This window comes from Muntiacus reevesi, chromosome 3 (assembly GCF_963930625.1).
Source record: "Muntiacus reevesi chromosome 3, mMunRee1.1, whole genome shotgun sequence".
Taxonomy (NCBI): Eukaryota; Metazoa; Chordata; class Mammalia; order Artiodactyla; family Cervidae; genus Muntiacus; species Muntiacus reevesi.
In genome coordinates, this window is record NC_089251.1 from 264,578,195 (window position 1) to 264,597,821 (window position 19,627).

At 41.5% G+C, this 19,627-nt stretch overlaps 1 protein-coding gene across 4 annotated transcripts in view; it reads right to left on the minus strand.

The window, feature by feature from the left end:
- Window positions 1-246: 246 nt before the first annotated feature.
- The window catches only part of SAP130 (Sin3A associated protein 130), a 75,477-nt gene continuing 56,096 nt past the window's right edge, over window positions 247-19,627 (minus strand). For 3 of the 4 annotated variants that reach the window (XM_065931988.1, XM_065931986.1, XM_065931987.1), the window contains 6 exons: window positions 19,083-19,441; window positions 13,941-14,189; window positions 13,653-13,778; window positions 2,702-2,805; window positions 1,383-1,496; window positions 247-1,157 (listed from right to left, as the gene is read on the minus strand). In XM_065931988.1, the coding sequence (XP_065788060.1) occupies window positions 999-1,157; window positions 1,383-1,496; window positions 2,702-2,805; window positions 13,653-13,778; window positions 13,941-14,189; window positions 19,083-19,441 (1,111 nt within the window). In that variant the 3' untranslated portion in view covers window positions 247-998. The remainder of the gene's footprint in view (window positions 1,158-1,382; window positions 1,497-2,701; window positions 2,806-13,652; window positions 13,779-13,940; window positions 14,190-19,082; window positions 19,442-19,627) is intronic. The other variant, XM_065931989.1, reaches the window with a different exon arrangement.

Sequence of the window (19,627 nt, forward strand, 5' to 3'; positions counted from 1 at the left end):
TGACCAATTTATATCTACAATGAAGTACAATGTAGTCTCATATTTAAGATAATCAAAAGCTCACAGGCTTTACCATCTGTGACATCTTCAAGATACCAAAGTAAGTGGAACTCTGTGTGGAGCAATCAAACTTTAACAGAGTAGACTCAGTAATGTGAGAGAAACGCCAGAAGGGTAAACGCTCAAGTGATGTACAGTACAGCACTGATGAGCTTCATAAAAAGATGCAAACTGCTTATGTACAAAACCTCTTTGAGTCCTTTATTAACATTTGGAGATGTGCCATACGTATAATTAACAGCATCACACCAGTTACAGAAGTACAGATAACCAAGAATGTACTTCAGAACAAGGATCTCAGAGCAACTTATGGTGTTGCCTGCTCTGAACCTCCACAAAAACCCAACTCAGACACACGCAGGACAGACAATATAACAATTTCACTTTGAAACGGTTCTTTAGAAAATGACAAGAATTGGCAGTTCAAACCCTTTAGAGTGAGATGTGGCAGGTCTCTCAAGTGCCATGGCACTGCTTTAGAAGGCCAGCGTGGGCATCTGAAGGTCAGACAGAGTAAGAACCGACTGGGCCGAGGGGAAGAGGTTTGATTTTCAGTGTAGAGAGCGCACAGATGGTCCAAGTGGATGCTTTCAGTTCAGGCTCAGTATGGGTCCTGCAGGAATCCATCAGATAAAGTTTATCAACTGGAAGGCTGAAAAACGCCAGCCTGTCACTTGTGTCACTAATTCCAATCGGGAGACCCTGTTGCAACAGGAGTCAGGCACGACACAGAAAGCCTGAAAGAAAGACTGGAGTCCACTGTCAGATCAGTTCTGATCCTTCCACATCCCTGGATGTTCTGGGTCCCTCTGCTTCCACGTGTGAATTAAGGAACGCTTGCCTTTACCTCAACGTTCCACTTTGAAAACAACCAATCCCTTCCCCCACCCCCAACATCATTCTCCATAAATTCTTTTTCCAAAGTCCTGATTTGGGGTCTAGACTTTTTCCTTTCGCTTCAATTTTGACACCTTCTTGACAGTCCCATTCTTGTTTAGAAGCTTCAGGACACGATCTTTATGATCTAAAACTTTAAGCATGGAGTCTCTGGCCTCACTGATTTGATCCATCACAAGTTTACACCTCTGCATATTTCCCTGAAACAAAAGACATGACATCATCAATCAGTAATCTTCAAGACAGTATGGCTTTTAAAGAACCTTTCACCTTTGAATTGAGGCATTTTGAGGCTTTCACATAGGAAAAAAACACTTTACTGTTTCTGGATAATGCAGGCTGAAGAAAATAATCGGTTTTTACCAAAGGTATTAGTGGAGAGAAGGGAAGGGAGAAATAAGGGGAGGGAAAAGGCTCCTTCAAACCTGTATTAGTTCATTTATTCGGTGTAAATCATCATCAGTTGCTGCTTTTTTCTTTGGGATAATCCCTTCCTGTAGGTTGGTGAGTCTTTCGTAAACATCATGTTCTAGATTCGTCTGCAACAAACAAGGAGGGAATCATGACCTCAGAAATACTATTCTTCATCAAATTCAGGCAAAAAACCCACCTTGAATCACCTGTGTAAACTGCTATCAGGTCTGTTTGGGTGATAAAATCATTTCTCCCAGTGACTAAGCTACAGTACAGCAAGGAAAGTTAATCAACAATTTACATCACAATTGGCCGTAATTCAGAGTATCTTCTAGGGTAACTTTTCTTTTGCCTGCACCATGCAGCATGTGGGATCTTAGTTCCTTAAGATATCCAACCTGACCTCCTTGCAGTGGAAGCTCAGAGGCTTAACCACTGCACCACCACGGAAGTCCAAGGACAGCTTTTAAATTCTCCCCCAAATACACAATTTCTCTGAAAAACAAGTCTGTAAGTTCCATAAAAATATGCTTTTATGCTAAACTTAAACCTAGCCATGGTACTACTTAAAAAAAAAAAACAAAACTCATAAAAAGACAACGTTCTTCGGATCATGGCTACTCCAAAGACAGAAAGACTTTGTGAGATCAATTTGATCGGCTCCTCTTTATCTTGTTGAAGGAAGGAGTCTCGCCCAAGGGTTATGGAAAGGGCTGAACACAGAACGCACTGGACAGATGAGGTCAACAGCAGTTTACTAGTCAGTATACTCAGGGCCCAGGGGAGGAGGACACTGCCTGCCACGCCGAACCACAGCGGGGCGCACTCCATGACAGAGAGAGAAGACAGGCAGGCAACAAGCAGGGGCTGCAGGAGACAGGCTTCGTAGTACTAGGAGGGCATGGCGCGCCCTGGTGCTCCCAGGAGGGTATCACTGGCTTGTTTGAGTATCTCCAGTTGGCAGAGAACTGAAGCCCACTACTCAGGGAGAAGGAGGAACTATGCCTGATTCCCACAGTGAGGAGCAGAGTGAGAATGGGTTGACAGGCCACCTGAGGCCCCTTCTGTTTCAGATGTCACAGCAACACATAATATGAACCTTAACTGTAGGCCTTACAAACTAAAGTTGTTCAGTATATTTTGGTTATAGGGAAACAAAACTAAGATACATTTAGATTACATCCATGTAACAGATAGTTATATTACACAGCACACATAAAAATTCCACCATGACCCATGTTAACTGGGAACGCTTCAGAATCACTCTAAAGAAAATGTTCTATGAACACAGCTGTCCTCAGCAGGATGTAACTGCTAGACTGCCACCTACCAGCTGCAGCAACTGGGCAGCACAGAGGTGAACCTTCCAGCCTTGGGCACGACACGATACTCCTTTCTGATTAGCTATTTCCTGCAGCATAGCTTTCTTCTCCTCTGGAACCATAAAAAAAATATTAAAAAAATTAAAATATATATATATATATATATATAAAAGTCATTGAGAATATAAGCCACAATATGAATAAAAGCTCTTTTGGTTCACTCCAGCAAAATAAGACTTACTTTGCTAATCTAATGAGTTCAAAAGAGAGGAACCTAATATTCTAAAGTTTTAAATGAGGGAAATAGTCTTTAGTGGGTTGGAGCCTTGCTCATGGGTGATGTTTGCAAGCATGTGGGCATTAAGCTTAGAAGCTCTGTGGTGTTATTTAGATCTTGGAAGAAATCATAGGGCTCCAACTTGAGTAACATTTAAATTCAGGTGGTAAAGTCCACGAATCAGCACTGTAGTAAAATAAATAAGAACTTTACCATTTGGACTGGGGAAAGACAAACTAGGACTGAGGGGCACCTGTCAGAGGTGAGTTTAGATGTATCTGTGAAGTTTTAATATTACTGATCACCAGGACTTAAAATGGATTTACACATTACATGGATAATCAAAAACTATTTTTGAAAAATCAAAAAAATTATATTATTGAAAAAACTAATATTTTTTGTTTAAAAATTCTGGCTGCACTGGATCTTTGCTGTGGCACTCAGACTTTCTCCAGCTGCAGAGTATGGGCTCTAGAATGCATGGGCTCAGTTGTTGTGGTATGTGGGATCTGAGTTCCCCACTAGGGACTGAACCCTCACCCCCCACACTGGAAGGTAGATTTTTGACCGCTGGTCCACCAGGGAAGTCCCTAAAAAATTAATCTTGGAAAAAACCCTATATATATTTGTCAAAACTGATATAATGCATAAGACCAAGACTGAACCCTACTGTAAATGATAAACTCTGGGTGATAATGATCTCGGTGTAGGCTCACCAAATGAGCCACTGTGGTGAGGGAGGCTGTGCATATGTGGGGACAGGGGATGGGGGGCAGATGTGGGAAATCCCTATCTTCCGCTCAATTTTGTTGTGAACCTAAAACTGATAAACTTCACTTCCTAGAGCAATTAACAACAACACAAAAACCCAAACTTATCTGGTAGGCAACTATTAGCAAGAAACTAATTTAAAAATCTCCAACTTTTTGAGATAATTATTGATTCACATGCAAATGTAAGAAATAATACAGAGAGGTCCTACGTATTCTTTATCCAGTCTCCCTCAGGGGTGGTATCTGGCAAAACTGCAGTACAACATCACAACCATGCTACTGACAAAGTCCACTGACTCTGTTCAGCTTTCATCAGTTTTATGTGGTCTGTGTCTGTCGTTATGAGCATTATAAAAAAACGTTTCAGCTTAAAATAATTATAGATTCACAGAAGCTGCAAAGATAGTATAGAGATATATCTGGTAAGAGACCTGTATTTAGAACATAGGAAGAATTCTTAACACTCAACAATAAAGACAAACGAATTAAAAAGGGCAAAATATCTAAACATACATTTCTCCAAAAAAACATATACAAATTGCCAACAAACATGAAGATATTCAACATCATTAGGCATTAGTTCAGTTCAGTTCAGGCGCTCTTTGCGAACCCATGAATCACAGCACGCCAGGCCCCCCTGTCCATCACCAACTCCCGGAGTTTACTCAAACTCATACCCATCGAGTCGGTGATACCATCCAACTATCTCATCCTCTGTCGTCCCCTTCTCCTCCTGCCCCCAATCCTTCCCAGCATCAGGGTCTTTCCCAATGAGTCAACTCTTTGCATGAGGTGGCCAAAGTATTGGAGTTTCAGTTTCAGCATCAGTCCTTCCAATGAACACCCAGGACTGACCTCCTTTAGGATGGACTGGTTGGATCTCCTTGCAGGCCAAGGGACTCTCAAGAGTCTTCTCCAACACCACAGTTCAAAAGCATCAATATTTTGGTGTTCAGCTTTCTTCACAGTCCAACTCTCACATATATACATGACCACTGGAAAAACCATAGCCTTGACCAGATGGACCTTTGTTGGCAAAGTAATGTCTCTGCTTTTTAACATGCTATCTAGGTTTGCCATAACTTTCCTTCCAAGGAGTAAGCGTCTTTTAATTTCATGGCTGCAGTCACCACCCGCAGTGATTTCGGAGCCCAAAAATTTAAAGTCTGACACTGTTTCCACTGTCTCCCCATCTATTTCCCATGAAGTGATGGGACCAGATGCCATAATCTTAGTTTTCTGAATGTTAAGCTGTAAGCCAACTTTTTCACTCTTCTCTTTCATCAAGAGGCTTTTTAGTTCATCTTCACTTTCTGCCATAAGAAAGTGGTGTCATCTGCATATCTGACGTTATTGATATTTCTCCTGGCAATCTTGATTTCAGCTTGTGCTTCTTCCAGCCCACCGTCTCTCATGATGTACTCTGCATATAAGTTAAATAAGCAGGGTGACAATATACAGCCTTGATGTACTCGTTTTCCTATTTGGAACCAGTCTGTTGTTCCATGTCCAGTTCTAACTGTTGCTTCCTGACCTGCATACAGGTTTCTCAAGAGGCAGGTCAGGTGGTCTGGTATTCCCATCTCTTTCAGAATTTTCCAGTTTATTGTGATCCACACAGTCGAAGGCTTTGGCATAGTCAATAAAGCAGAAATAGATGTTTTTCTGGAACTCTCTTGCTTTTTTGATGATCCAGCGGATATTGGCAATTTGATCTCTAGTTCCCCTGCCTTTTCTAAAACCAGCTTGAATATCTGGAAGTTCACAGTTCACTTATTGCTGAAGCCTGGCATGGAGAATTTTGAGCATTACTTTACTAGCGTGTGAGATGAGTGCAATTGTGCGGTAGTCTGAGCATTCTTTGGGATTGCCTTTCTTAGGGACTAGAATGAAAACTGACCTTTTCCAGTCCTGTGGCCACTGCTGAGTTTTCCAAATTTGCTGGCATACTGAGTGCAGCACTTTCACAGCATCATCTTTCAGGATTTGAAATAGCTCAACTGGAATTCCATCACATCCACTAGTTTTGTTTGTAGTGATGCTTTCTAAGGCCCACTTGACTTCACATTCCAGGATGTCTGGGTCTAGGTGAGTGATCACACCATCGTGATTATCTGGGTCGTGAAGATCTTTTTTGTACAGTTCTATGTATTCTTGCCATCTCGTCTCATTAGGCATTAGGGAAATGCAAATAAACACTGCAGTAAAGTACCATTTCAAACCCCTTAAGATGCCATAATAATAATAAAAAAAGAGTAAATGTTGGTGAAGATGTGGAAAAATCAGAAGTCGTATGCATTCCTGGTGGGAAAGTAAAATGTATTTGCTTTGGAAAATACTCTCAAAGAATTCCTAGAATGTTAAATATAGTTACCAAACAACCCAGAAATTCCATTCTTAGGGGTATGTACAAGAGAAATGAAAACAAATGTTCCCATAAAAATGTAGACACAAATGATCATAGGAACATTATTCATAATCAAAAAGTGGAAACAACCCAAACGCCCATTGAGTGATGAATGGATAAATAACATGTGGTATATATCCATAAAACAGAGTATTATTTGCCAGGAAAACTGAATGAAGTCCTGATACATGCCATACGGATGACTCTTGAAAACATTAAATTAAGTGAAATAAACCTGTTACAGAAGACTGCATGGTATATGATTCTATTCATAGGAAATGTCCAGAAATGGGAAATCTAAAGAGGTGGCAAGTAGATAAAAGAGGTTTCCTAGGGTTGGGGGTAGGGAGGAGTGAAGATGGCAGGACTGGCAATGATAGCTAATAGCTAAGTATTGTACCTGTTGGGCTAATGAAAATGTTTTAAAACTAAATGTAGAGATAAACATGCAACTTTGTGAATACACTTAAGAATCACTGAATTGTACATTTTAATAGGTTAATTGCATGCTACATGAATTATAGCTCACTAAAGCTTTTGCTGGGGAAAAAAATAAAAAGATGGTAAAGAGAGGTCCAGTATTTCCCGTCACCCAGTTTCCCCTCACTGTTTACATCTTGGTAACTGCAGTACAGTTATCACACCCAGGAAAGTGCCACTGATGTAAAGTGAGTATGTGTCATTGCATCCCATGTAAATTCATGTGACTGCTCTATCAATCCAGGTTTAGAGCTACTCATCACCACTCCTGTGCCACACCTTTATGGTCACACCACCCCCTCCTCACGATTAACCCTCGATCCACTCATTTCTTCTCTGTCTGTATAACTTTGTCTGTCACTTTGAGATTATATAAATAGAATCACATGCTATGTGTCTTTTTTTGGGGAAGGAAGGGGGTGTGTGCTTTGAAAATTGATTTTTTTTTTTCCAGTAAGCCTAAGCACAATGCCCAAGCTGTTGCATAATCAATAGTTCTTTCCTGTCCATTGCTGACAGGATTCAACGGCTCGTTTGTTTAACTGTCTGACGCCATCTGTGTTATTTCCAGCTCTTGGCTATTATCAAAGCCGCTGCTATGAACACCTCTAGATTTTTGTGTGGACAGAGGGTTTTCATTTTTATGGGATAAATGCCCAGGAGAGCAACTGTCGGGTCATATGGTAAGTATATGTTTAGTTTTTATGAAACTGCCAAACTGTTTTGCAGAGTAGCTCCGTAATGTGTAAAAGACAGCTGAATTATGATATGACAGTGTTCTGCTAAGCAACTTCCCCAGTGGAACTGGAGAAATAAAAAAAAAACAACAACCCTTTAAACCTCTGTAAAAAGGTCCTAAGGGCAAACAGCAAGGCAGAAACATCTATTCAAACCAATATGCTAAAAGGTGAAAGACGAGCAAGTCTGTGGCATCTGAACCAAGACTGATCCCTCTCTCCTTCTCCCTCTAGCTTAGAAGGCGGAGACTGTTCCAGATTGCTGTAGCCCCAAGCATAGCGTTCCCTCTCCTCCAGTTCCCAGAAGGAGCAGGGCATTTCTCATCCTGCTCCCTGTTGCTGAGGGCTAAATCTCAGGTCCTGAGTCTAGTCGACATGTGGGGGCTTCCTGCTTTTGCTCAATCGCCACCTGAAGGAGGGAGACTGTACCCTAGGCAAGGTGAGCTGAGAATACTGGGGCCCAGGAGTCCTTCTCCTGGCTTGTGAAGTGGTGGCATCATCCTAGGAGAGGCAGGCCAAGTGGAAGACAGGCTGCTCACCCCACCTCCCCTCCAACGAGCACTCACCTGCTAAGCTGCCACTGGCCCATCCCCACCTCCAGAGCCCTAGGCTCAGAGATTCTGCCTGGAGAAAGAAACAGGCCATAAAACAGGAAGCTTCTAATCTCTTCCCAAAGGAGCTGGCTCCATTTTCAACAGAGTGTGAAGTTCAAACCTAAAGGTGCTCCCAAGAGCAGTGGAGGGTGTAGGTAAGGCAAGTGGGAGGAAATGTGCAGACATAGTGAAGACACAGCCTAGACTGTGGGCTGACCCATTTGCAGTAAAGAACAAAGAGTGAGATAGCTGGCAGGAGCTCTCCTTGGGGGCAGGATGATTATCAAACAGTGACCTCAGAAACCATTCTGGCAAGGAGCTACAATACGACTGGATTAGTTTGCAGAGGAATTTGTGTTTAAGGGCAAATTCCAGTACTGTGTTCTTTACAGATCAACTGGCAAGCAATAAGTGGGGTTTATCAGTTGGACGTGGTCAGGGAAACAGTAGGAAAGAAGCCTACTAATGCTACTGTCCTCCCACGGTGGCTCTGGGCACACTCAAAGCTATGTCTCCCCAAGGAGGAACATCAGAGGTTTAACACTTGGTGGTGCTGGTGGGGTGGAGCTGATCAGACTTGACTAAAAGAATCCAGCCAGTCACTAAACAGCTAAAAACGCAAATAACTATAGCGGGTCTTTGAGGAGGCAGCAAGACCAGCACCTGGAGTTGCTACCTTATCTGAAATGTCCAGTTCCCAACACAAATTACAAAGCGTTCAAATAAGCTGGGAAGTATGACCCGCACAGGGGGGAGAAAAAGAAACAGGCACCAGAAACTGCTTGACAGAGTGATCAGATGTCAGATTTAACAGAAAAAGATTTCAAAGTAGCCATTATGATAAATCCACAGAATGAAAAGAAAGTACGAGTGAAGAAGTAAAAGAAAGGATGATAATCATGTCACATTAAAGAGAGTATCAACAGAGAGACAGAAATTGTACACCATTAAGAGCACCAATGCATGTATAGTGGAGTACCAAAAGGAAAAGAGATAAAGGAGAAGAAATACTCAAAGAAAAAATGAATGACTAAAGATTTCCCACATTTACTGAAAAACAGTAACGTATGTATCAGGGAGCTGAAGGCTAACTCCAAAGAAGATAAATGCAAAGATACAGATAGATATCATAGTAAAAATGTTGAAAGTCAAAGCTGAAAATATCTTCAAAGGAGTACGATAAAACGATGTTATCACTTACAATATAATCCCATTAAAGTCAACAGCTGACTTCTCAGGAGAAACAATGGAGTCTAGAAGGCAGTGGGATAACAATCAAAATACTCAAAGGAATGTATGAGAAATTCAGTTTCTCTACATCCTCAGCACCATGTGTCTTTATTAGTATTTCTAATACTGTGTTTCCTTATTGATTTTGTCTGGATGATCTGTCCACTGATGAAAGAGGCGTGTTAAAGTCTCCCACTACTATTGTGTTACTGTCAATTTCTCCCTTTATGGCCATTAGTGTTTGCCTTATATACTGAGGTGTCCCTATGTTGGGTGCATATATTATTTACAATTGTTACACCTTCCTGGGTTGATCCTTTGATCATTATGTAGTGTCCTTTGTTTTCTGCAAGTCTATTTTGCCTGGTACCAGTACGAGTACTGCTACTCCAGCTTTCTTTTGATTTCCATTTGCACAGAATACCTTTTCCCATTCTCTCACTTTCAGTCTGTATGTGTCCCTAGATCCGAAGTGGTTCTCTTACAGACAGCATCCTTATGGGCCTTGTTTTTGTATCCATTCACCAGTCTATGCCTTTTGGCTGAAGCATTTAATCCATTTACATTTAAGGTAATCATTGATAGGTATGTTCTTAACTGCCATTTTATTGTTTTGGATTGTTTTCATAGGTCTTTTTTCTTCATAGGTCTTCTTTTGTTCTCCTGTCATTTGATGACTAACTTTAGTGTTGTGTTTGGATTCCTCTTCTAAGTGTGTATCTACTGTCAACTTTGTTTGTGGTTACCATGAGGTTTTGATACAGCAGTCTGTATATAGATGAGATTGTTAATAATTAGCTGCTGGTTTTTAAATTTCAAATGCATTTCCAATATCCTACATTTGTGGTCTCCTTACAATCGCTGGTTGTGATATCATGTTTGTGTGGATATGATTTCCTACCTTTACATTTGCCTTTACCAGTGAACTTTTCCATTGGCAATTTTCTTGTTTCTAGTTGTGGTCTTTTCCACTTAAGAGAAGTTCCTTTAGAATTCGTTGCAAAGCTGGTCTGGTGGTGATGAATTTTGTCAGCTTTTACTTGTCTGTAAAGCTTTTGATTTCTCCATTGACTCTGAATGACAGCCTTGCTGGGTAGAGTATTCTTGGTTGTAGGTTCTTTCCTTCCATCACTTTAAATATATTGTATATTACACCATTCCCTTCTGACCTGCAAAGTTTCTGCTGAGAAATCAGCTGATAACCTTCTGGGAATTCCCATGTATGTTATCTGTTGTTTTCCCCTTGTTGCTTTTAATGTTTTATTTTTGTCTTTTTGACAGAAGTTACTATGTGTCTTGGTGTGTTCCTCCTTGGGTTTTTCCTGCCTGGGACTCTGTGCTTTGTGGAGTTGGGTGACTGTTTCCCTTCCCATGTTAGGGAAGTTCTCAGCTATTATGTCTTTAAGTATTTTCTCAGATCCTTTCTCTCTCTCTTCTGGGACCCCTGTAATGTGAATGTTGGTACATTTAATGTTGTCTCAGAGGTCTCTCAGACCGTTTTAATTTCTTTTCATTCTTTTTTCTTTATTCTGTTTTATGGCAGTGATTTCCACCATTCTGCTTTCTAGATCATGCATACGTTTTCCTGCTTCAGTTATTCTGCCATTGATTCCTTCTAGGGTAGTTTTCATTTTAGTTACTGTGTTGCTCATCTTTGTTCTTTAGCTTTCCTAGGTCTTTGTAAAACATTTTTTGTATCTTCTTGATCTACCCCTCTGTATTTTTTCCATGCTGGATCTTCTTCACTATCATTATTTCAAACTCTTTTTCTGGTAGGCTGCCTATCTTCACTTCACTGAGCTGTTCTTCTGGGGTTCTATCTTGTTCCTTCATGCGGGACACGTTCCTCTGCTGTCTCATTTTGTCTAGCTTCCTGTGACTGTGGTTTCCATTCTGCAGGCTGCAGTACTGTAGCTGCTACTTCTGCTATCGCTCTCTGGTGGATGAGGCTGTCTAAGAGGTTTGTGGAGATTTCCTAATGGGAGGGACTGGCTCCTGCCCAGGGGAGGGTGGAGCTGGGTCCTGTCCCTCTGGTGGTCAGGGCTGTGCTCCGGAAGACTTAAGCTGTCTGCTGGAGGGCACTAGTGGTAAAGAACCCCCCTGCCAATGCAGAAGATGCAAGAGAGGCAGGTTTGATTCCTGGGTCAGGAAGATCCTCTGGAGTAGGGAACGGCAACCAAACTCAGCATTCTTGCCTTGAGAATCCCAAGGACAGAAGAGCTTGGAGAGCTATACTACCAGATCAGAGGGTCAGACAGGACTGAAGTGGCTCAGCACAAGCATGGGCTGATGGGTGGGGCTGTGTTCCTGTCATGTTGGTTATTTGGCTTGAGGCACTCCAGCACTGGAGCCTGGAGGTTGTTAGGTGGAGCTAGTGGCAGCCTCTGGGAGGGCTCATACCAATGAGTGCTCCTCAGGACTGCTGCTGCCAGTATCTCTGACCCTATAGAGAGCCATGGCCATCCCCATGTTTAATTTCCATGGGTTAGAAGTTTTTCTGTTATCTGTCACTGGTTTCTAGTATGAGTCTATCATGGCCAATGAAGATACTCTACCATTTTTCAATTCTCCCCAATTCTCCCCAAATTGTTGAGGTTTATGATCCTAAATAAGGTCTATGTGCATCTTGAGAGAATATGTATTCTGCTGCAGTTCAAGTGTCCTATAAATGTCTACTAAATGTTGGTTTGTGGTATTCACTTCTTGCATATTTTTGCTGATTCTCTATCAAGTGCTTCTATCAATTGCTGAGACGAGTATGTTGAAGTTCTACCTATAGCTACATATTTGCCTACTATTTCTTTCAGCTGTTTCTGCCTCATATTTCTGAAGCTCTTGGTTTTTGTTGACTGTTTTTAAAATCAGTATGTAACGCCTTTCTTCATTTCTGGTAATTTTCTTTCCTCTGAAGTTTATTTTATTTGATATTAATATAACCACTCTTTTTTAAAATTAATTACTGCAATGTTGGTCTTCCATCCTTTTTACTGTCACTCTAGGGATACACTGTATCTGAAGTTTCTTACAGACAGAATACAGTTGGATCTTTTTTTCATTCTCTCTGCCAATCTGTGTCTTAACTGATATATTAGATTATTTACACTTAAGATAATTACTGATATGAAGGCTAAGTCTGCCAAGTTATTTGTTTTCTGTTTGTTTCCTGTGCTTCTTGCCACTTCTTTTTTCTTTTCAAGTGAATTACCTGTTTTCAGTACTCTGTCTTTGTTTATATGAATATGACTTTAGAGCTTAGGCAAAACAGTTCAATTAAAGTTTAATAGTCAAGAGACTTGGCACAAAGTGATTAATACATACATAATTGAACAGAAGATCTAGGAATCATCAATATTTTCAGCTGTCAAATCACCTTTCTTGAGATAGGTTATGAAGAGTGAATTCCAATAAGCAGTAAGTATTTTCTTTAATGGCTTAAAATGTTATTAGGGAAACTGTAAATATTTTCTTGCTACAATATGGAATTCTGTGGTGTGAAAGAAATGTTTGGTGGCTCGTATCCTACTTTCACCAAAGGACATTCTCTGATTTCTCTTTGGAAGTCTCACCCTCTTTTCTAAACTCAGGGTACACCATGAGGAAGAAAAGCTGGGCAGTGCAGCCATCTCTGTGCTTCCATTCAGAGACTGAACTGTCAGGATCTTCACTCCTGCTCAAAGGCTTCAGTCCACACCATCTAACTTGGACTCATCTTGAGGCTTCAAGGGAACCCTCGGAGAAGCTTCCAAATACAGTTTATTTGAGGGAATGGAAAATATGGCCAATTCTCTGAAAACTCACACTTCTCTATGCAATGATTATATTTGAGATTAATAACACTTGAAGTCTATCCATAGAAATATTTGCAGATTCAAGCAAACTGCTATCAGTCATTTTCACTATAAGTGGGCTTATTAGAATGTTATTCTCAAGTTCAACAATCACAAAAACATTTACTGTGTGCTTACGCTAGATCATCCCACATATGTTTGAACAAATGCTGAACAAAAGATCTTTTGTTTCACATATGTTAAACAAAAGGTCTTTTGGAAAATATACTTTCTAGGGCTTATGCTGAATGCACATCTGAGCATCCTGGGACGACTGTGGTCTATGTCCTGTAACAATCTAGTATAGCTCCTCTTCAACTACTTTAGGGGCTAAGGAGGTCATCTGTCACTACTTGGGGAGCTGGCAACATAGGCAGTCACTTATTCATTAGACTGTGCTTCCAGTAAAGTACATATAGCTTTCTAAGGCAAAGGATAATTCTCCAAATTTTATGGTCAACTGCATATTATGATTAAGAGTAAACAATAAAGTCGAGATTCATAACAAAACTGACGGGATTCTTTTTCAAGCTGGAAAACTGTGATTCTATCTTTTCATTCTACTGTGACTTTAACACAGCTGAGTGAAAGACTAACTGCATGAGTCAACACTAACCATTTCTGGCAAAACTGACCTTTGACCCGGACATCACTGTACCGCTGAAAGTGGTGGTAAGCAGCCTTCCAGGGGTTCCGATAGTGACGGAGCAAAGTAATGGGAGGTCTTGGACGCACTGGGACATACCTTACACCTTCTTCATCTATTTAAATGAGAAGAAAAAGAAAACATTATATAGCTTACTATATATTTGCAACAATATTGCTGGTACGATTTCTGCAGATGATCTGTAAGTGAAATCCAGCTCTTGTAAACAGCGTCAAGGAAGCTTTCTATGACAAAAGCTAACTCAAGGGAGCATTACCAATATACTCCTTGGGAGGAGACTTGCGCTTCTCTGCCTTCACCAGAAGGCTCTTGGCAGTGGACTTCTCGTCATCAGTGCTGTTGGTCTCCATCATGTCCCCTTCTTCTGTTGAAATCACGTGCTGCTGCTTCCGAGGCTTTTTCCTTGGCGAAGCACCAGGGGGTAAGTCACTTGTAGGCATGGACAGGTTGTTAGCCAGCAATGCCAGAGACGGAGACACAGTGTTGGTAGCCAGAGGAGGAACTGCTATCATAGGAAACAGGTTGCACATGTATGAGAACCCAAACACGGTGGACAGTGTCAGCTGATCTCCACCACAGAGAAAGTTAACACAGACAGAAGAGAGAGCTAACATTTAGACGTGCCCAGGATGGTGCTAAAGCACTCTAACTGTGGCAGAGGTTGCCCACTGCTTTCTGACACCTCACACCTACATCTCCCTTAGTACAAGTACCCCTCACCCTGAAATGGGCACACTACCGCTCAGCTGAAAGACCATATTTACTAGCTTCCCTTACAGTATGGTATGGCTATTTGAAATGAAAATCCTAGTGCTCTGCAGAAATTTTAAGAAGTTTCCTTAAAAGAAAGAAAGCCTTACCCACTCCATGTCTTCTTCCTGTGACCCTGGAACTCAGATGGGATAGCTGGAGTTCCAGCAGCTATCTTGAATCAAGAGCATTAGGGTCAAATGCTAGGGGTGGTAGAAGTCTGGATCCCTAAAGATTTTATGGAATCCACATATCATGCCTGGACTGTCTGCTTCAGGATTCACTTTAAGGGAAACAATAAAAACTTACATGTTCAAGCCAGTATTTTTCAAGTCTTTCAGCAGTAGTTTCTAGGAAATAACCCATTACCTCATATAATCTTAAAAAATAATCTGAGTAAGTAGACAATATTATCCCTCAATTTAAAGATGAGATAATGTGGCATACATCACACAGAGAGAAAGATGGAGAGCTGGGCACTGACAGAGGCAGTCTGGTTTCAGAGCACAGTCAGTCCAGTGCCTCCAGATAAAGAGCATTCTAAATACAAAGTCAACAACATTTGTTTGGGCTTGTATGGATCATATATCTGGTGACTTGCAATTCATGATAAAAGTTCACCTCAACTCTTCTACTGTATCCTTGGTCCATCCTTTCCTTCTACCATTCCTCAGCCATCCATTCCCAACAGTCATAGCCTTAACTCCGTCATCAAATCTCAATTTCTAACATCTGACTTTCCAGTCAAAAGCAACTCTCTTTCCAGGTCACTTCTCTTAGCAACTCACCTCCAACAATTCTTATACACCACTAAGAACTATTTTCCATTAATCATAGTAGTTTTTTGCTGTCATTCATTGCTCTAATATCTTCTCACTCCTATCACTGGGTTTTAGCTCTCCTATCAATTTTATTTATTCACTACTGTCTCTTCTCATGCTATGCTGCACTCACTAAACAAAAAGTACCGCAGGTTAAACCCAACTCTCCAACTATGAACATACAAAACTCATTTGTCCTGTCTTAAAAATAACTTTTGGGATTTCCCTGGTGGTCCAGTGGTTAAGAATCCACCTGCCAATGCAGGGGACATGAATTCGATCCCTGGTCTGGGAAAATCCCACATGTCACAACCACTGAGGCACACATGCTTAGAGCCCATGCTCCACAAGGGAAACCACAATGAGAAGTCTGTGCACCATGACAAAGAACAGCAACCAGAGAAAGCCCGTGTGCAGCAACGAAGACCCAGTGTGGCCAAAAAGAAAACTCTCTTGGCATCATTTCCCTTCAGGTATTGTCCCTCCTTTTCCTAATGCTTTATAACAAGTCCCTCAAATGCTGTTTATACTCAATGTCTCTCACAGTTATCTCCCAGCTTTCTCCTGAACCCACACCCCACCGTAGCCCGATATGATTACATGGCAACTGCTCTTCTCAAGATCTGCATGACCTTCATGTTGTTACACCCAATGGTCGCGGCTCAGTCCTCACCACTGAGAGATGCACTCCATCTTTCAGCAGCTGTGACCCCTGTCCTGGCTTTCCAGGACATCACACACTCCACGTTTTATTCCTATCACTCCCGCCTGTCCACTCAGTCTCCTGTGCTGGTTCCAGACTCCCCTCCTTTCTCAAAATGTTGCAGCGCCCCAGGGCTCCGTTTATAGCCACTTCTGTTTCTTATCAGCACTCATTCCTCAGACCATCCTATCCACTATCCATCCAGGCTCGTGGCTTTAAACACAATTCATACATACAATGGCAACTCCCCAATTTACACTGGCAACTTAAATTTTCTTCCAAAAGCTAGGCTTACAGATCAGACTACTTGATGTCCACTTGAAAGTCTAACTCAAACTCACAAGGGCAAAAACTCACTCCTAACCTCTCCCTACACAATGGAGGCCCCCTGCTGTACTGAAGAGGAGGGTTTCTAGTTTTGTGTTTGTACTCGGTCGCTCAGCCATGTCTGACTCTTTGAGACTCCATGACTGCAGCCTGCCAGGCTCCTTTGACCATGGAATTTTCCACGCAAGAATACTGGAGTGGGGTGCCATGTCCTACTCCAGGGGATTTTCCTGACCCAGGGATCGAACCCGGGTCTCTTGCACCTCCTGCAGTGGCATGTGGATTCTTTACCACTGCGCCACCTGGGAAGTCCTATGCTTCCAGTTACTAAGATCAAAACCTTTAGTCTCCCCCGATGCTGTTCCTCACACACAATATCCCACTTTAAAGAAATTCTCTCAGTTCTTCAATAGTATATCTATACTCTCACCAGGTCACACCACTGGTACTGCTACTACCTTGGCTGAAACCTTTGCTGGTCCCTGCTGTTAAAGCCGTAGCCTCTAAAAACATCTCCCTAATTCTAATCTTGTTCCCAGTCTTTTTTCTACAGAGTAACCAGAGTGGTCTATTAGAAACAGAAGTGAGCTCAAGTCCCTCCTCTACTCAGAACCCTCTCACAGCTCCCAGCTCCCTCAGCAAAGTCACAGTTCTTACAGAGGCTCACAAGCTCTCAGTCCTGACCCTGCATCTCTGGCCTTCTCTCTCCTACTCCCCTCGCTTACTTAGCTCCATCTGTCAATGCCTCTGTGCTATTTGTTGAGCACAAGAGGCATGTTCCTGTTTTAGGCTTTTACATTTACTGCTCTCTTAGTCTGAAATGCTTTTTTTCCAGATACTCTCACGGCCAGCATTTAATCTCTTTAATGTCTCTATTCAAAAATCATTTCTTTGGTAAAGGTTTCCCTTTAAAACTCTTAAAAAAAAATCACACATCCAGCCCTAACTTTCCCTTACATTTTGTCCTTTATTTTACTGCTTACTACTCTTGCTAAAATGCAGTCTCCAAGAAGATGGAAGATGTGGATGATCTGTACACAGTGCCTGGTGAAGAGCTGGACAGAACCAAGGCTGGTGCCAAGCCCGACAATTTGAGGAAGAACTAGGACCACATTCCCAGTATGGAAAGGTAAGAGGAGCTATCTAGAAGGATGACAGAGCAGATGAACAGCATTTCATTTCCCCTCCAGGGTGACGCATAGGATCTTTCAAAAGAAGTGCTGAGGAATCATAGGGTGTTACCATATAGGATGTTTCATGACATTATAAATGGAAATAAATAAGCAAATAAATACACAGCAGATTTACAAACTGTAGGCACAGCAAGACCACACCTATTAACTGAATGTGTGTTATGGGAGGTGGGGGCCTTCATGCCGAAATGGTAGAGGGTAATACTAGGTAACTATGGCAAAAAGTGACTTGCTTTTCACTTTGGCTTTGTCTGTTTTATATAAATTTCATACACTGAATGCTACTTTTATAGTCAAGAAAAATAAGACTCAACAATAAATAATGGAAAAAACAGAAAACAGGGACTTCCCTGGCAGTCCAGTGGTTAAGAACCTGCCTTCCAATGCAGGGGACGGACATGGGTTTGGTTCCCTTGGCAGGGAACTAAGACCCCACATGTCGTGGGGCAACTAGGCCATGTGTTGCAATGAAAGATGTGACACGCAACAGTGAAGATCCTGAGTGCCACAACAAAGATTTTGTATGTCTAAACAAGGGCCACAGCCAAAAAAACGCCCAAAACAACAAAAGCTCAAAAAACAAACAAATGCCCAGAATTCCAAGCAAACAGAAAGAAAATCTCTAAAGTGACCTGCCTTTTTACAAACTGGAAGTTTAGAGTTGAGAGAAAAGAAAAAGGGAGAGTGGTACTTTTGGGATTTTACTAATCATAAATAATGTTTATCAAGAGGCTATTTTTAACAATGCAAATCTTACTTTATTGCATACACAAGGCAAAAAAAAAAAAAAAAACTGGCAGGAAATAAATCATAAATTAATCAGCACTTAGCTATAATCACATTGAGAAGTGGAGTGTTACCTGCCATATGAATCAACAAGGATGTCACACTCATCTAGCTCTCCAAGATAACCAGGAAGGAGAACTATACCTGTGATTTGGCAGGTGGTAAGCTCTGAGGAAAAATGAAGGATCCTGGCCACAGACAGCTGAGTTACATATGAAAGGAATGATTTTAGTGGGCCCAGACTTTCTCATCTTTTTACACTAAAATTCCTTAACTTGAGATATCTGGTTTTCTTCAACTTGCAAAAATATTTTCAAAGTTCAGACTACCTGCCCCGTGTTGCAAACTTCTATATAACCTGACTCCTCCCCCTGCCTCCTCAGAGCAGCTCTTTAAGGGTCACTTGAGATGCTGTCTCCCAGGCTAAAAGTCCTAAAAATTTCCGCTGAATAAAACATAACTCTCAACTTTTATATTATGATTATTCTTTAAGTCAACAGTATTGTGATCCTCTTTATATGGTAATACTTCCTTAATGAATATAACAAGCTATGTTTAAAGACACTCTTGGGGAAACAATCTTTTCATTGATTTGGGTGAGAAATAAAATTAATTACAAAAATGGCAGCAATATGGTTTCAGTTTTGAAAAGGATGCATTTTTCTATTTATTAAAAACTAATGAAATGGAAATTTCAAATGGGCATGTAGGAGTCAGGCTTCCAGACTGAGGGTCATATAAGAGTTTGGACTCTTGAGGAGAGTAAGAAAAGGGGAAGAAGTAATTGCCAGCAAAAAGTATCCTACAAATGAACGTACCAGAAACTGGTCTCATGATGTCCATTGGTTCCACTTCCTCTTTAACTTTTATCTCAGGTACAGGAGGGCCCAAAACAGAAGACAGACTGCCACCCACAGCTGCTGATGGGGGAGGGGCGGCGGCAATGGTAGTGATGGGTGGAGTGATGGGAACTGCTCCAGGAATGGTTGGAAGGGCGACCGCTGGTTGTGATGGGGGGCTAGCTGCTGCAATCATAGTTGGAATGGCTGGTGGAGGCTGCTGAGTGGTGGGTGGGACTGCAATGGTGGGCTGGTCACTATTTTGACTGGACAACGTCTCCATAGACACAGTGACTGGAGTGGCCATTGATACGTGGATTTCTGACTTGGGTTTGGCACTGAAAAACAAAAGCAAAGATGATGTAGCAAATAACAGAAAATTTACTTAACTTGGATCATCTCAGAACGTGAATATTTGTCCAGCACACAGCACAGCTAAAACTCTATTCCTTGATTTTAGAAGCTGAACTTCAAGGTAACTTTTATAGGGAATTCAAGTTTTAGAACCATTGCCATCACGTTTT